The 18,844-nt window shown below is 38.9% G+C and overlaps 1 protein-coding gene across 1 annotated transcript; it reads right to left on the reverse strand.

Annotated features, from left to right (window-relative positions):
* Positions 1-922: 922 nt before the first annotated feature.
* Positions 923-18,502, reverse strand: LOC128545455 (chondroitin sulfate proteoglycan 4-like). Its single transcript, XM_053515723.1, has 10 exons — positions 18,418-18,502; positions 16,113-16,276; positions 11,100-14,585; positions 9,691-10,155; positions 9,080-9,256; positions 6,042-6,240; positions 5,803-5,934; positions 5,462-5,643; positions 4,291-4,468; positions 923-3,802 (listed from the first exon to the last, which is right to left on the reverse strand). The coding sequence occupies exons 1-10, from the start codon at positions 18,500-18,502 to the stop codon at positions 1,722-1,724; spliced, it is 7,149 nt and encodes a 2,382-aa protein (XP_053371698.1). The 3' UTR covers positions 923-1,721.
* Between the last annotated feature and the right edge of the window lie 342 nt (positions 18,503-18,844).

Consider the following 18,844-nt stretch of genomic DNA (forward strand, 5'->3'; position numbering starts at 1 on the left):
ACAAGCAAATTTCTTTTTGGTTTGTGTTGTTTTATTACGATTAAGAAATAGAAAGTGCGGCTGGTCAGGGAATGACGTAACAGAACTTATCATGTTTCATGGACTGCATCAAACTATATTAACAGTAAATAAACTATAAACAGCACTATTTACTATGTTGCCTTGCACCTTCAGGTCTTGGGTTTGATCCCCGGATGTGGTGTATGATGAATAAAACCCTTTAGGACATGCTGCTTTAGGCCTTGTATTGGTCCGTGTCAAATTTCCCATAACAATACACACGCCATGTTTTATTCCTCAGCAATATTAAAGCACATCAGCCTCACACATGGTTTGCAATTAACACTTTAAATATTTAAAATACTTAAATAGCCTTTAGGGATTACAACAGGGGATATTCCCCCTATCTCACCTATGCGGATGAATACCTAATCACAGCGCCAAAACTCGCGGTGAATCATGATGATCTGTACTTACGGCCACCGGGCGTAACCGCGTAGGTGAAATAGGGGTATTAGTAGGTGAGATAGGGGTATTAGTAGGTGAGATAGGGGTATTAGTAGGTGAGATAGGGGTATTAGTAGGTGAGATAGGGGTATTACTAGTTAACAGATTATGAGCTGAACTTTGCTGAGTGATGATGGTGGAATAATTATAAAGGTCTTGACTAAGACAAGATGCATGAGGAGTCACAAAAGAGTTTTCATTTTTTGCAAAGGAAAAGTACTCAAACTAGTTACTTTTATCAGAAAGTAACGTTGTAATGTAACTGATTACTTTTTAAAGACAGTAATTTTGTAATATAATTAGTTACTTTAAAAAGTAATGTCCCCTAACACTGGTCGCTTCAGATAAGGGTGTCTGCCAAGTGCTATAATATAAATATATATTTTACAAATCCACTGTAATGAGACTGAGAAAATACTATATTTATCAAACATAAAATATATATTAGTCACAGTAACAAAATACGAAATATGTAACATCCTCTTTCTGTTAATATCCTCTTCCAAAGTATGTCTCCAAAACATTAAACAGTAATACCATCCTAACCATCCACTCAGTCACAATAAAATGTAGCAGCATAAAGGTTAAACACACTCACTTAGCTCAAATACTTTGGGTATAACAACAAAACTATTGCACGATATTCAGTAAACAAGAACAGACATAGGTCTTAAAAAAGCTAGATACTAGCAACCCTATTGATTCGATAATACTTTCACACAAGAGGGAAGTTAGGAGTATTTGACACCAGTGCAAATTGTAGATGTACTTTAACTGCCTTCACATTTGCTTCCTCTTCCAGGTACCCTAGTTTCCTTACACATCTCCAAAACATGGTGGTAAGTGGTTTGTCTACACTTGCCTTTAGCTGGATAAGCCTTCAGGGTGTATTCCTGCATTGCACCACTGTAGAAGTCCACTTCAGCCATGATTAAGTGGATACTAATGATGAGTAGTGTGGGGTTAAAGGTATTGTATCGAACCAAGTACCAATTTTGAATCCTAGTTGGTGTACCAGAAGAAAACTGCAGAGGTCAACAAAAGTCCAAAGACTTTTTTTTCAAAGAGGTTTACATGTTTTCTCCAAAGGATGGCTCCAACCTCTGCAAAACATGTTTACTGGACTGGCTATGTTGAAATTGCCACTAGGTGGACTGGCATTTCATCTGTTGTGCCAGATGCAGATGGTTTCATGGCCAAAGAACCATTTCGTTTTAAACCCAGTACTGATTTTGTCTCAAAGTTGGAGAAGACTGTGGTGTTGCTTCAGGATCCATGGTACTCCATGGAGAGACAAGCATTGGAGAGTCAGGAAGTGTTATTGCTGGTACAAAAGTCTCATTGTGCTCTGCCTCTAAAACAGGACTTCTAGTACACCTTGGCATCAGTGGGGTCACAACAACTGATGGAATGGTTAGACTTCTCTCAGACTGTCCCAAATAATGGCTTGGAGACACCATGTCCTCCACATAGTTCTCTGGAGGGTCTTGTATCATGGAAGGCTGAGCCCTTTTCTCTTGCCTATGCCTGAAAACCAGGATTAAAACAACTAGGATGACGATAAGAAACAGACAGGCCAGCAAGGGTAGAATAATAAGAAGAGGATCAGAGGCAGGTCTTGGCAAAGATTCCACCCTAATTGGAGTGTTCCTGGGAAGATCTTTGTGTCTGCCTGCTGTGTTCTTGGGTGCATTAAAAACTGTGAATTTTCCTCGTGTGTGGACACGGTTTCGTGTCCTGGTCTTTGGTGCCCAGAGTGGTCTTATGGTGGGGTGCATGTGTGCCGGTTCGTTCATGTGTAAAACAACATTGCTTGTTCTATTAGAAGCAGGATGTATGGTTGGATGCACTGGTGCTGCTGAAACAACATGTTTTCCTGTCATTGGCTCATACGGTACAACCATAAAAACAAACTCTCCACTGGCGGGCTGAACGTTGGCAGCTTTTAAAAGAAACACAAACGAATCTTTAAATGCAGTTTTGTTATGCAGAACAGAAGTAGTTGTGTTATGATGTGCAGATGGCAAGTTAAGGTTCTCGTGAACAGCAATTCTGCCTTGCTCAACATCCCTAAAGGTAAAGGATTCTATAGACTCTGATGCACCATCTAAGTTCACTGTTACATTTACTACCTTGCCATATTTTGGAGGAACAATGATTTCAAAGATCGGATCGCTGGCGCTGATGGTTGCCAGCTCACTGGCATTTAAAACATCCTTCCTTATCTTAACTGGAATACCATCAGGAATCCAGACTTGTTTTCCAAGGTGGATCAGTGGCTTTACTGTGATATTGAAAACTTGATTGGTGAGGTTGCTCTCGGCGGTGACAACAGCGAACTCAAAGCTATCTAGAGATGAGGACAAGTCCGTCATTTGATACGAAACCTTCCTCGATGAAAGTTCTTCCTGGTCGAAGTGTGTGATCTGGTCTTCCTTAATGACGAGCCTGCCGTGACTTGGTGGTGTTGTGATGTAATACTTTATGGTTGTGTTTTTCTTGTTGGTCACCGCAGCCAAGTGCTGAAGTGTCAGGATGCCTGTAGTCTGCCCTTGTACTAGAGTCAATCCAGTATTATTCAAAACATGAATTTGGACACCACAAACTTCAAGATTTAAGAGCTTGTAGTGTGGACGATGGAAGCCATCAGTTACACTGAAGTAGAACACTCCTGAGGTGGGATCTCCTTCTTGAACAAAGTGCACCCTTCCCTCGTTCACATCAGCCTGGGTAAACGTAGGAGTAGATTCATTTAGCCAACCTTCCAGGGCCAGGAAACCATTGTCAGGCTTGCTAACTACAGTGTAGTGGATGTCCTCGGGTAAACTGTCCAGTTCTTTTATATCAAGGTTTTCAGGACTTAAGACTACAGTGTCTCCTTTTACCACCAAGAGACTGGGGGCTTTAGTTTTCAGTAAGGGAGGCACAGCATTTACGGGCATTACAGTGATATTAAAAGACTCTGAGACTATAAAGTCTTTTTCATGAGGAACCTGAGGGGGTTTTCCTATAAAATTTAACCACACATCAAAGCAAAAACTGTCAAAGGTGCTCTCGGAGCCATCGTGCACATACATTATGCCATGATTGTTCAGGATGGACTGCGAGAAGTTGGGTTTCTCATGGGTCAGGTTGCGTTCATCTATGACAATTATCCCGAATTGTGGCGGTGTGGTGACTCTGTACCAGATATCATAGGAGTCTCGCTCTTCTTCAAGTAGCTTTCCCAAAAGATTTGAGGCATCCAGCTTCAACTTGTCAATCATAATCCGACTGCCTTGAAGTACCACTGCACCTGATATTCCAGAAAAATACACAGTAGCAGCTTGTACATCATTACTAAAAGTGAAATTAGACTTGTTAAGGTGATAAATGGTATATTCTACTTCTAACTTTGCAGACCTGCTGTTTGTTTGCTTCTTTGTGTCCTGATCCTGATCCTGCATTGTTTATAAAATCTTTTCTTAATATTGATTTGCACTGTTCCGTTGTGCAATTTCACTTCCTAATCATTACTTCACACTCAGTAATAAGGACACTTGTGTTGTTGACTGTACCTGTTCAAGATCTGGTCTTATGGCTTCATCTCTAGCTGTCAGTTCTCTTTGATCTTAAGTGGAATAGTGTGGCTTAATATTTAAGATAAATATACTGTACTGACTTTTTTATAATCAAAAGCAGTCACTAACTTTCTACATAAAAGAAGTTATGTTATAATGTCAGCTCCTGATACTACAATACCAGACAGTTATCTAATGTTATGCTAACCTAAAAAAAAATTACCTGTGTTGGCGAATAAGACGCTCCAGTGCCCTGGACTTGTGTTATCGTAGGAGATGTGGATATTAAAAGTGTAAGGTGGGGGGGAAACTGAAGGAGAAGATGCTGTAAAGATGAAGGAGTCTCTTGCTGTCCACGCTATTGGCTTAGTGTGTTCATATACGACCAAACCGGACTTTAACTGTAAAAAAAAAGAAAAAAGAAAAAAAAATAGTATTTAATACATTTACATCATGTTTGTTAAGAACTTTTGCATTTTTACATTTCCAAAGGCCTATTTATTAGTATATGGTAAGTGCTTTGGAAACAGTGCTAAATTATCATTCTAATCCTAACAATTTAAAAAATAAATAAATATCAATATATCAGTTCGATTCAGAATTACATAAAATGTTGTGAAAAAGTTTTTCCTTCATCATACTCTCATTTCTCTCACATTGACTCATTTGCACATTTCACTCTCATGTATCCTGAGTTAACAATGCAAAAATCCAACTTTTTTTTAAAAACACTGACAATCTTTTCATAAATGTTATATTAATTAATTTGCAATTGCTTTTGCAGCTGCACTAGAATCACAAGTGGTGTTAGAGAAAATTTAACTTAACGTTAGTACCAGAGGTATTCAAGTCAAAGCAGGACTTCTCATGCAGAATAACAGAACACAGTCATGAGAGTAAAAACTCCCTTTATTTCTCTATATAACCCCCTGCTACACTAATGGTCCACTAGTGCTTGGAAACCATCAAGGTAAAAAGTTTTCTCAGTATGCTGGAGCCATAATCGGACAGCCTGTCTGCTTCACGTCTGACACTCTAGCCTCCCAGGAACCCTTTAAAGGCCCAAACATGTAAAAATGGCTAGTTGAGGTCAGGACTGTACAGGGGATGTGGCAATAACTCACAGCAGAATTCCTGTCTCTTCCACAAGTTGGCAACAAGTTATTGTCAATTTTTAAGTATCCTGCGTTTCACTTGCTGAACATTTCAGGGAACGACTGCAGTGGGTACAGATGGATCATCATTCACGGGCATACGACCTGCTTTAAAACATTTGCACCGTTTAAATGTTTTACTGCCACTAAAAGTCTCTTCACCGTACTGTGCTTAAAGTCCCATTTTGACTTGAACCCCCCTCTTATATTCCCCAACCAACAATATTATTTAAATCACACCATGTTTTGAGTAAACGTAGATATTGGCTTTGTCTCAGTGGAATTGCCATCTCGGGATCTGATCAGCCGGCCCAGTTTTGGGGGAGAGGTAACGGTGTAGATGATGGTATGATTCTCACGAAAATCTTCATAGTCATCAGTGGCAATAAACAAATTTTCCATGGAAATGACTTTTGAGGAACCTGAAACAACAACAAAATAAAACAATAGGCAGTTTAATAAAAATGAGGAAGAATTAAGAACATATAAATATTAAAATAAATATACCCAGACAAAAGTGAAACCAAACACAAGTAATAAAATGCTAGATTTATTTATTTATTTATTTTTAATAAAATAACCTGGAAACACTTTGAGCTCACGGTTTCTCTCCAGGCTGAGCGCCCGAGATTGGGCAGTGATATTAAAAATTTGCCTGGGGGCAAAATTAAGTCCGTCATTCACTTGGAAATGAAATCCACCCAGCATGGCACCTTTGATGGAAAAAAAAAGAATTGTCCAAAATTAAGGTCAAGTCCTTGTTCATGATTTAAAGTGTGTGATAATTATTAAAGATTGATTTGATCTTGTCAGCTCTTACCGCTGTGTACAAACACTAGCTGACGGTTGAGGATGTGAGCCTGGGTGAAGTTCAGGACCGGTCTGGAGGGGGCGCTCTTCAGGGCAAGGTGTCCGTTGCTGGGGGGAGTAATGATAAACTCCAGGCTGTCAGGGCCAGAGTCACGGTCGGCAGCACTGAGCTCATCGCTAGTGATTTCAGTCACAGAGTTCACCCATACCTGTCGCGGCAATAATCATCATGTTTTATTTTATTCGTTTATGTTTCTCACCATGTCAAAAGATTTTTTTTTTGCTAATTATGACATGCTAGTTACCTTCTATTATACAATAGCCAACAATCTATAACACTAAAGGTGACCATGCTAGTTTTTTCATTATCATGCTGTGAAATAGACCAAATTAATGTCATCCTGCAAGCACTTGAATACTTTTTATTTTAGCTAGCGTGCCGACAAACAGTAAGCTTATATGTGTAGTTTTAATCACACAATGTTCACAACAGTTAGCTTAATATTTGTTAATTAATAATTAGATTTACAGACATACAGTAATGTTAATGTTAACTAACTTGCTAAATCTTGGTTTTAATAATATAATAAATACATAGAAAAGCCAGTCTAATCTGAGCTAGCTCGGACATCGACACCTAGCTGGGACATCAACACTAGTGATTTGCTATTACATCATGCTAGTTCACTTTAGCTAATTCGCTAACTAATAGCATACTTAACAAATAGCCAGATGTGCAAAACTAAAAATTTGGTTTTTGGTCATGACAGAAGTTTTGAAAATGAAAATAAAAGGTAAAAAAGTTGTAATTATATGATAGTGACTTGCAACTGAGAGTTATTTGGGGGAGAATAAAATGAGGATGTGTTTGTTCCACTGCAGCATTATTAGCTCAGCCTGACGCTGAGTTTCTTCTGCACAATGAATTGAGGTGGAAATGCAAAAAAAATGTCCCTGCTGACATAGTTAGCGACAGCAAGCTTGAATGGCGCGTGAGAATAGAGAAAGCTTTTGCCTACTTAGGAAAGGTTACTAAAGGTCAAGTTTCACATCATAACCGAACTTGAGCTATACCACGAGAAAGTGAAAAAAAATCCCCCAAAAACTGGGACCAGGATTTATTCAGCATTATTAATAAATACATGTTTTTTATTTGGTGATTATATACCTTAGTCTAATGGCATTCCTGAATGTGTGCGTGTGGGTGGGTGTTTTACATGAAAGAGTTTTTTTTTTTTTTTGCCAAGATTTGGGTTTACATTTTTATTTTCCATTTAATAATTTAAGATATCAAGCTTTGAAGTTCACTCACTCACTTATCGTCTATACTGCTTTATCCTGTATACAGGGTTGCAGGAAGCCTGGAGCCTATCCCAGGAGACTTAGGGCACGAGGTGGGGTACACCTTGGACAAGGTACCAATCTATCCTAGGGCACACACATACTGTACACACACTATGGGCAATTTGGGAACGCCACATTAGTTGTATGTCTTTGGACAGTACCACTACACACTGCCACTCAGCTTTGAAGTTAAAATACATAATAGACACATTGTATTAATTTTCATTGGTAAATGATAATTAATACAACAGTAAATACTAATAATGAATTGTATTAATGTTAATCAGTTGCTTTAAGTATATTTAAATAAGTGTTATGTAATTAGAGTTAAAATATTAAATAATAACGACAACAATAAATTCTGTGAGCACAGCAAATTGAGGGGTGCTAAAACTTTTCTTTGTCTGCTAATTAATCGAAATGTTAACAGAGTTTTTGCTTACTGTATTTGCTTTTCTGAAGTAAATAACATGTTAAATTTAAACAAATGTATATAATAAAATGTGCAATAAATATAAAGTGTTTTGTGCTACTGGCTTTTAACTTTAACACTGAGGTTTAATGTTTTTAATGTTTTATACTTAATTATTTTATTCTATTATAAAAGAAAACAGAATAAATCTATAAAATTATAAGTCTATTTAATGTTTGAAACATTTCAGATACAAGCACTAGCAGCAGAAATGTCAAGCCAGAGGTTGTGCGCCTCCTGGTGGAGAAACTGAGTATTTAAATTCTGCAAGTCAGCAGTTCTTCTAGGTTTTTCTACATCTGAAATTTTCTACTATTATATAATAAAGAAAAATTGGGACAAATGCTACAAAAAGTTCAATCTAAATACTTTAGATCATTAAAAAGAATAATTAATTAATATTTAATAACTAATGTGATTAAATAATATATTTATAGTGTGGAATCATTGATAATGTGTGGATCATTAAATTAGATCTTCTACCATAAGTACGTCATAACAACAAATTCAATCTATATCATGTTTGACAGACAGCCAGACAAACAAACAGACACACAGACGAACAGACAGAATCCTGTAGGCCTCCAGTACAAACAAATCCAGCAAATCCTCATGTAGTTAGGGATAAAGTGTGGAATGCAAAGAATTTACTCAGATAACACGACTAAACCACGTCACTCTCTCTCTCTCTCTCTCTCTTCATCATTCACACATGATATAATAAAACACTGGGCGTAAGTATTTACCCCCCCTCCTCCTCTTTAAACTTCATGTCACAAACAGAGGTGAATTAAACCAGATTTCATTCACCAAAGACTAACTGAACAAACAGGTTGGCTGTATGATCACTTGGATTTAGATTGAGATCATGTGACTGAATCTAAGAGCACACAGTCTGATTCCATTCAAATAAAAATGTGACTTCTGTGTTTGGCCAGAACTAAAAGGTTTCACAAATACAGGACAGGGATACCTATGTAAGTTAGCTATGTTAAGTTAGTTAAGCCTTTGTTTGTCACTTGCACATTTTTGCACGCTGAAATTCTTTCCTCACACAAAGCACAGGGTCAGGTATGATACAGCGCCCCATGGAGTAGACAGGGCCTTTCCCAGGGGCCCACAATGGCAGCCGGGTGGAGCCATTATAAAAAAAAATATATAATAATAATAATAACAATAATAATATTAATAATAATATGATTTTTGATTACGGTTTATGATGCTCCTCTCACCATCAGGATCTTGTTGTTGGTTATAACCGGAGACTCGTCGTTCACAGGTGTGACGTTCACATGAATAACCCGAGGCACGCTCTGCTTATGGACGTCTGTGACATTCGCAACCAGTGTGAAATTGTCAGCTGTCGTCTCGCTGCCATCGTGGACATAAAATATGAAGTCGTGTTCAACCTGTGGAGTAAATAAATAGCTTTATGTATATCTGTGTCAGATTTAAAGAATTCCATAGTAGATTCTATTAAACACTATTCGACATAAAATAATTTAAATATAGACAATAAGTCCATCAAATTCTACATCAGACTTTTTTGGTATATAATAATTATTTAATTAATAGAATTAAAAATATATGTACAGTATAAATACATTGATAAATAAAGGGATAAACAAGCCAATTAATGCATGGATCAATCAAACAATCAATAATTGAATAAAAAATCTATTTATTATTTATTTTATGAATTCATTCACGCTTTTGTATATGAAAGGATAAACAAGCCACAAATTCTGCAACTGTTTTAACAACACCTAAAATTTTTTTTTTTTTAAATAGTGATTAAAGGATGGTTAATTATGCACTTCCACTGCTAAAACAAGAAACTTACCTGCACCCTGGTGAAAGACAGGATCGGGACCCCGGGGATCCAGAAGTGCTCGATACGGCCATGATATGGACCTTCGATCACATGGTACAGGACATGAAGTTTTGTAAAATGTTGACCCGTGACCTTGATGACTTCTCGAGTTAGAGCTCTTGAAGTTCCCTCTTCCATGGTTAAATTTTCCACCTCGAGTGGAAGGAAAAAAGGAATGATGTCCACAAACACCACCAGGTCACAGACTGTTACAATCCCGTTAGTGACGTCCAGTGAGAAAGAGTCGCCGGTGTGTCCGGGTTTCTCCTGGACGTACCGGATGTGACCAGCATTAACGTCCCACTGCGAGAACTTCCTAACGTTTCCATCGTAACGGTTCTCCCCGGATACGTGAGAACGCCTCAGGAAGCCGTGTGACGGTGGTGTTTTCACGGTGTACACGATCTCGTCTGGTGTGTTATCCTCATGAACTACCTGCAGCAAAGTGCAAACCAAAAAAACGATTTAACACACAGATTTCAGTTTTATGACCATAACATTATGACCATCCGCCTAATATTCAGGAGGTCCCCCATTTGCCATTAGAACAGTGTACTGTACTGCAATGCACTGTGTGTTCTTACATCTTTCTTTTGGGAACAGCATTAACCTTTTCTATTGGATTGGACTTAACGAGCCAGACTTTACTCATCATTGCATCAGTCAGTCTTGGCCACACATGATCCTGTCACTGGTTCATCACTTTTCCTTCCTTGGAGCACTTTTGGTATGTTGTGACCCTTTTCAAATCAAAGCCACTCACATCCTTGCCTATTTTTTCTGCTTCCAACACATCAACCAAATTGTGATAACTAGACTACTGGGTGAGAGCAACTCCATACCTGCAGCACTTAAGGGGTGTCAATCAGGACACAACAAAGAACTTGTGACACGGTCACAGATGACCAAGGCTCACTGATGGGCGTGGAGAGTGAAGGCTGGTCCATGTAGCTCGAACCAATAGAAGAGCTAGTTTTAATATGTTACTTGGGTTTTTGTGAAATTGTAAGTGCTGCAGTCTTGACCAGAACTCCGTTGAAGAAGTGATCTTGTATCCCAATGACACTTTATAAAATAAAAATAAAATTGGTATATCACCTATAACACTAGCCTCACTTCTTCTCGTTTTTCCATTTTACTGAGTAACAGCTATAAAAGAAAAACGCTTAAACATGGCAGTTAATCTTTACCACTGACACTGGAGACTCCTTCCATTAATGTTCCATAAATCTAAATAAATGTCTTATTATAGAAAACTTATTTATGTGAAGCGTCCGCCTTATAAGTACATTTTGTGAATGAGTTGTTACTATAAAAACGTTGACGTAATGAACGTTGTTCAATGAGACACATCACAATAACATTTATGTGATTCAAACCTCAAGTTCAGTTTTGTGCATCGTAACAGATTTTCCTTCCTCCACCACTACGTTGTGGTTGTGGATGACTTGTGGAGGTTTCTGATGGCTCTTGAGATACACCTTCACCACCACGGTCACGTCCATGCGTAGCCCGTTTACCGTAGCCGTAAGGCTAAAGGAGTCCATGAGGTTTCTACCATCGTCATGGCGATAGACGACATGACCCGCCTTCAAGTCATACTGAGTAAAAGCATCAGCCTCGATGCCTTCGCAAAGTAGAATGCCATGACTCGGAGGATGAAATATCTCAAAAAGTATATCCTCGTCACTTCTGACATCAGTGTTGGTAGCGACGCTGAAGTTGACTGATTGTAAAATGACTTCCTGTCCCTTTTGCACCAGTAGACCAGTGTTGTTTGCTATCTTTAAATAGGGATCCTGTGCGCTTACTTCCAGCAGCGCGGATGCATAATGCTTACCGTCAAACACAAAAAGGACAAAGCGCCCAAAGCTGACACCTCTGTGGACAAACAGCACTTTCTTTTCCTCCAGATCTTTTTGATGGAACTGATAAAGCTTGTGCGTGGTATCATTTACCAAGACGAGATCGCCCAGTGAGATTCCTCGTCTGGTGTAAAGCAGCTGCCTGTCATCGTAGTCTGAATCAGGGTCATGGTAACACAGATCCTCCAACGTCAGGAGCCTCTGACTGTCCCGTGCAACGTGAAAGACTTTATCTACAACTCGAACAGGTTTTTGGTCATTCACTAGCTCGATAGAGATGTTAAAAACGCCATGATAGTCTTTCAGAGATGACGCCGAAACGCAGAACATGAACGCATCGCGTGCTGTTTCACTATCATCATGAACATACAAGATGCGCTCCTCTAGAATGTCCTGATTTGTAAACTCCTTGATGTTGATGCTGGAGTTGTCACTTCGGATTATTTTCCCGTGTTGAGGGCTGCTCCTGATGGTGTAACTTACGGCCCTGGAGTCAAACGTCTCAAAGAAAAGACTGTCCTTGGTGATGATCTTACTCTCCCCTTCCATGAGGGCAAGGCCGTGATTTCTCAAAACTACGCCGTGAACAGCGGCTTTGATACTGATCCTGAAGTCATGCGTCCCAGAATAGGAGTATTCCGAAAACACCTGAAAGCTGAATGTGTCCCTCAAGTCTTTGTTTGGGTTTCCATAAAGTTTATACTGCACTTTTTGATCAGTGATGTTCATTTGGCTGAAAGTAGAGTTCTTTTTTAGGGGCTTGTCATTGAATAACAAGACGCCTTTCCTTGGTAAAGTCAACAAACGGATGTAAATATCATTCTCAGACAATTTCACATTTTTGGAGACTATTCTTAAATCCCGAGGTGTCAATGTGACTTTATGATCATCGTTCACCTCCATTTTACTTCTTGTGACTTTATAATGAACCCACTGGACCCTTATATGAACGAGAACTTCATCTGAAGCCCAAGAGCCAATGCTGATGTTGCATTTGAAGCCATCGGATATATTTTTAAATTGTGGACCATGGAAGGTGCTAAGATACCTGAGTCGATCCTTTTCTAGAAGTTTCTGCGTAAAGGTACTAGTATGCTTCCACTCACCACTGGAATGTAGTCGTTGCAGCTGACCGTAGACAGGCGGGCTTAGAACATCGTACCGGATATCGATCGCTTGCTTGGCTACGTTTACTTGCACAGCTAAATTTTTGCTACCAATGAGAGAAGCTCGACCCTGGATCACGTCCACACCGGTGTTATTTATAATTTTATACTCCAAGGCGATGGCGATAATTCTCAGCACAACCGTATTACTCACTTTTTCTCCATCGCTCACTCTTATGGCCATCCTAGAGTTCTTAATGCCATTGTGGACGAAACTCACCTTACCCTGTTCCAAGTGCGAGTAGGAGAACGAGGTCATGGGTTTTCCTGGATTATCAGCAAGTTCCAGGAATCCAGCGCTTGCAATTAAGTTACCGAGTATAGAGAATACCAGTTCTGTGTAACTACTATCGGGGTCAGTAGCTCTCAACATGTCTGTGCTCAGATGTCGTTTTGAGTTCTCTAGGAGAATAAAAATACTTCCCTCCGGGAGGCTGAGCTCTGGGGCATCATTAATAGGCTCTACCGTGATGTTAAACCTGTGCAAGTGGCTTGCTTTCAAATAACCAGGAACATCTTTATTGGTGCTGGTGGTGAAAACTGAAAACATGAAGAAGTCCTGAGAATCCTCTGATCCCCCGTGAACATACATGACCCGACCATGATGTAAATCCAGAACGTTGAAAGTATTATCCTGTTGATCAGGATCAACATCAAGTCTCAGCTCTCCATGGACCGGCTGCTCCTCAACGCGGAACATGATCTGGGATTGCTGGATCCCAAGCTTGTGGAATTCCAGGTTCAATTTAATGTGCTCTGAATCAAGTGGTGCTCGGCCACCTTCAAGAACCTCCAGATCTTTAAGAAGCAAGAAGGTCTGAGCGTTTGTCTTGTCTAAATGAGGAGTCTCCAGTTGAAAAGTCTGTGGATTGGCTGTGGAGATGGGTTGGACATGTTTTACAGGCTCACATCCAACAGAAATGTCTTTGGACACAATAGCGTTGAGCAGGCCCATGTTTCGATCATTGACTCTAATATTTCTAAGACAGCCTTTAAAGGAGGCACCACTCATGTGCTTCGACGTGACAGAGAGCAAACCATTTCTCTGCACTTCTGAAAATGTCTTTGCATCCACCCCACCCAGGAAGAGGGGCCTGTTAAAATGGAGAGCTCCAGATTTGGCTCCGAAACTGGAATTCAAGATCTCTTCACCAATGGTTAACTGAAGAGCCCTAGGTGCTACACAGAGCCTCAGTGAATGCCAAGCGTCTCCACCGACAGCTGTTATAGAGCTTAAAACTGTCTTACTCCCATCTACTCTAACAACAGCAATGAGGCGCTTGTGTCGAATCTCCAAAGCCACGTAATCCCCTTTCCCCACAGAGCTGTACAAGAGAAGCCCAGCTTCACCTGAGGTATAGAACTCACACTCAAACACACCTTCCTGTGAGATCTCCCACTTCGGCAGAGATATGTATGCTTTGGAACTGAAGAAACTGATCGAGTCATTCACAGAGGCTGAAAACTGTGGGCTGCAGCCCAAAGACACCTCATGGACAATTTTATATCCAGAGTAAGGCCTTAAGGATGAAAGCAGATTGTGTTCATTAAACAGCACTTCATCCAGGCAGCCACGAAAGCCCACGTGAGATATATCAGTGAAAAGATAGAGCTTATCCGAATTCTCAAGTCCGCCGACATAAAATCCGTCCTGAACGCTGAGCTCCAGGTCGGGCCCGGGGATGCTCAGTCTGCTCTGTACAGTTCTGTCTACAGTCAGGGTGATGTTGTGGTCATTGTGCTGGAGCTCAACGGAGTGCCAGGTAAGGTCGTTCAGGTGAGCTGCTTCCTCTGAGCGAAGGGTGCGTTCGCCTGAGCCGAGTTCAATCTGGACCTGCATGCGAAAAAATACAGCTGTTAAATGGTAAAAATAAATCAAGCAGATGTGCAAGTTAGCAATATAATCTGGTGTGTAAACCAGGAATTACATTTAGAGCGAAAGTAAAGACAAATACAATCAAGAGTGTTAACTCTAATCAGTTTATATAAAATAGTTAGAAATCTCTCAGATTCCCTTCAAACCAACAGAAAGGTCTGCTTTGTGCCGCAGCTTTCTGGCTGTTTTTAAATGACACTTTTTGATTCAAAACCCTGTTGGTTAGTTGGTAGAGGGTGGGTAGGTGGGTAGGTAGATAAAGTACTTTATTAATCCCAAAAATACATTGTAGATATGTTATGTTGCTTTTGACAACAATTACAACAAGGTCCATTAGAGGACTTTTTTTAAGGAGTTGGCTAGGACGACTTTCAAACAGAATCATTTAGCAGATCAGATAACTACAGTAAGTTTAAGGTTACTAGGTTAATGTAATTCAATTCAATTCAATTCAATTTTATTTGTATAGCGCTTTTAGCAATTTTCATTGCCGCAAAGCAGCTTTACACAGTCAAAATAATTATTTAAGATTGTATGAAATGTGAATTTGTATGAATCAAAATATAAGGCCTCAGGAATCATACTCATGACATTGTATCACTTTTAAGAACATTCTATTAATAACTTAATAGATTTTACCGCATTGTTGTTGGTTCTCTGCACACAAGAATTTCACTTCTTTTATACTGTACTCAGTAAGGACATAAAACTGAATCTGAATCATTAGTCTATTTGTTAATTCATGCTAAATTTGTCAGGCTAATCACCTAAGAATAAACACAGCAAACCCAGTTCTCAGTTTATGTTTAATATTTGAGCATTTTCTTTTTATATTTAATAAGCTCACCAGACAACATATTCACCCTGTCAGCCGTCTCTATTCGGCAACAACAAGCGAGGACTTGTTTCAAAATTACATCAGCAGAGATTTAGGTTTAGTGTCGACTTTTTTGCAGGATCTCCTCCTGGGCATCCTGAAAGTAATAACTAATGCAGGGGTTATGAGAGACTTTCATGTCAGGATGGAATTTACGCTGCTTTAGGGTAAACATATCTGGATAAGTGTCGAAGATTTACAGGGTTTTGGATAATCGCTGTACTGAATGTTATTTCATTACAGTGTAATGCTGCATATGAAACTAGTGATAGATAGATAGATAGATAGATAGATAGATAGATAGATAGATAGATAGATAGATAGATAGATAGATAGATAGATATTGCTTGTATAAAGTAACTGTATCCAAAAACAAGTAACTATTTGACATTTATTTTTTACAATTTATTTACAAAAAAAATTATTCTGGAATGTTTAATGGTATGTGATCTCAATTGAATGTCAACAGAATAATAATTTTTCACAATTAATATACACAATTCGTACCATACATATTACTTTCTGACGGAAATACTTTCTAAAAAATAAATTAGCTTGTTGTGATTTGTTGTGACTCCGGGGTGTACGAGTTCATCTAAACCACGCACCTGAATACGTCCTGCCTGTAGCGCCACCCAGAGGAAATCTGTTTCCCCGGCAGCCAGGAAGAGCAGCCCGTCTGCGCTGGAGGTCCTAAATCTCACATGCAGGGAGTTTTTACTGGACGACCCCACTGTTTTCAGCTGCACAAATCCATCCCCATAGAAAGAGGCTGTAAGGAGAAGATTTTATCAGCATGCTGTAAGTAATTGGTTTGTGTAGAATTTATTTAACGCTTGTTAAATTCTGGATTCTGGAATGTACGGAAGGAGTCTCCAGTGTCAGTGAATTGTAACAGGCAGAGGTAAAGCCTTAAGGACAGAAGAGTTTTAACATTAAGGGAGAGAGAAAAAAAGAGAGTCTGGTTAGGGAACGACTTTATAGCTGCTGTAATGTAAGTCAGAACAAGAAGAAACTTACACAGACATGCCACAATATGAAAAGATGTATTTGGCTCACATCTCAAGCAAGCACAATTGATGTAGAATCGCTGCTTGTTTAAACAATAATTAAAATATTTGTCTATTTCAAACATCTTGTTCAACATGACAAATTCCCCAGAATAAATGTGTTATAATACAAATATGGCCCTTTTTTAGTATGCTATTTTTCCTGAGCATCTCTTAGTCATGTGAAAAAATATTTAAAAAAATAAATCATTAATAAAATGATGTGGGACACAAAATATAACACTAAATACTTCACCACACCCACTGGTGATTTCTTTCCTACAACAGCACCACACATTGAAGTTTACTGTTTGATTAACAAATTCATGATGTTGTTTGTTTTTCATGAAAAAAATACACTGTGGGAAAAAAAACGAGGTCAGTGCTTTGCAGCTTTGGGGCAAGAAAGTTAATTGCAGTTTGATTCTTTCAGCCTGCCATCCTCTCACACATTCCTCTTCACTCTGCACCTGAGAATATGGAATTCCTGGGACCTGTGACAGTCAAACTTATGTCATATGGAATACTATTCATTATTACTCATCCCAGGACAGGAATGATTTTTTTTTTGTTTGAGAAATGCCATATATTAAGACACACACACACACACACACACACACACACCAGACACAGACAAACACAACCCCACTTATGCCCTGCAGCATATTTCGCAGACTAAATGGGGTAACTACGGTTAATGCATTATCAGAATTCAATTAATGCATGTTAATGCACAGAGTGTCTTCTAAAAGCACAGCAACAGGACTGGCGGCGTTTCTAGAGCAGTGCGTCATTCAGGATTACACCATGTTATCTGTGGAAGAGGATAAGCCGAGACATGAGCTGTGTAAATGAAGACGCTTTATTATCTCATGTTATACATCTGCTTAGTGATACATTATTGCTATAATTTTTATATCAGTTTCCTGCAAACAGCACTTTGTGTTATAACATTCTGAGGTTAAATCTGTAACTTTTCAAACATCTTCAGGCCAATAAAAAGCTTAGGATTTCAGATTGTACAATTTGTAATAAAGTCATTCTTTTATAAATAAAAAAATAATTTTATGAAAGTCATTAGTAAACTGCTGTGGGATAAGAGGAATACAACACCTAGTGACACTCTGTTGTTAATAATTCCATAATATATATAATATAACTTATATAATAACTATAGGATGGTAACTCCATCCTGTTACTAATGGTTTAAATATAACAGCAGTTGTACTTATATGCATGAACACAGTTTTACTTATCTGAGACCAACAGAGTCAACAAAAACATTATAATAATAGATTCACATGTGCATTCATAAACTATTAAAATCTATTTGTTGTATTTGTTATAATTAGTTATGTTTTATTATTTTATTATTATTATTATTAATCAAAACTAAATATACAAAATAGTTATTCTAACAATTTAAGTAAAAAGAATGTAATAAATAAATGAATTGATATTTTTAAAGCCCTCAAAAACAAAGAGGTTTGAACATTTCCAAGACATGAAGGGTTACAGATATGGAACTGCCCTGATACACTTTATAGGTTATACAGTAGTTTATAGAAAATAAGGTTTAGGAGATAAAAAAGAGTAAAAGAAAAAAGGAATAGATGAACTGTAACCGACAAGGACATGATGACGAAGACATAGAGGAATAGAGAGAAGGTGAATGTGGACTAGAGAAGAGGATTATTAATGAGTAGAGGAAGAGAGAAGGTGCGAATGTGGATTTGGGAATAAGGAAGAGGAGAATGGGGGAACAAAAGGAAGGACTGAGAGAAGGGAATAAGGAATGGAGGAATAGATGTGAAGTGAATTAAAACCAGGTGCAGAGTTCATAACTCTTTAGTAAAGTACTCACCTCCATGAGCAGGTGGCTTTATTAGCACTAGAAGTAAAAGCAGTTTCTCCAGCAGGCTCCTGACACTCAGCACACACTGAGACATCTTTCATAGTCCGTACACTCTGTGTGTGTGAAGTGTTTATTGGGAAAATAGGAATAATAACCTCCGGTGCGGAACTCACACATCCTCACCTTCAGCTCTGCGCTGGAGTCGCGCGGGAGTACCTGACGCGCGCGCCCGCCACGTGCACGCGTCATGCAACAATGCAACAGGCACGTGCACGCGTAATGCAACATGTTAACCCAGTGTAAGTATGTATCCAATGATGTAAACTTTAAAGCACTTTTTGTAAGTCGCTCTGGATAAGAGCGTCTGCCAAACGCCTAAATGTAAATGTAACAAAAAAGAAGAAAAATAAGCGCCACGCCCCCATGCGCGCACACT

Source organism: Clarias gariepinus, chromosome 17 (assembly GCF_024256425.1).
Source record: "Clarias gariepinus isolate MV-2021 ecotype Netherlands chromosome 17, CGAR_prim_01v2, whole genome shotgun sequence".
NCBI classification, from domain to species: Eukaryota; Metazoa; Chordata; class Actinopteri; order Siluriformes; family Clariidae; genus Clarias; species Clarias gariepinus.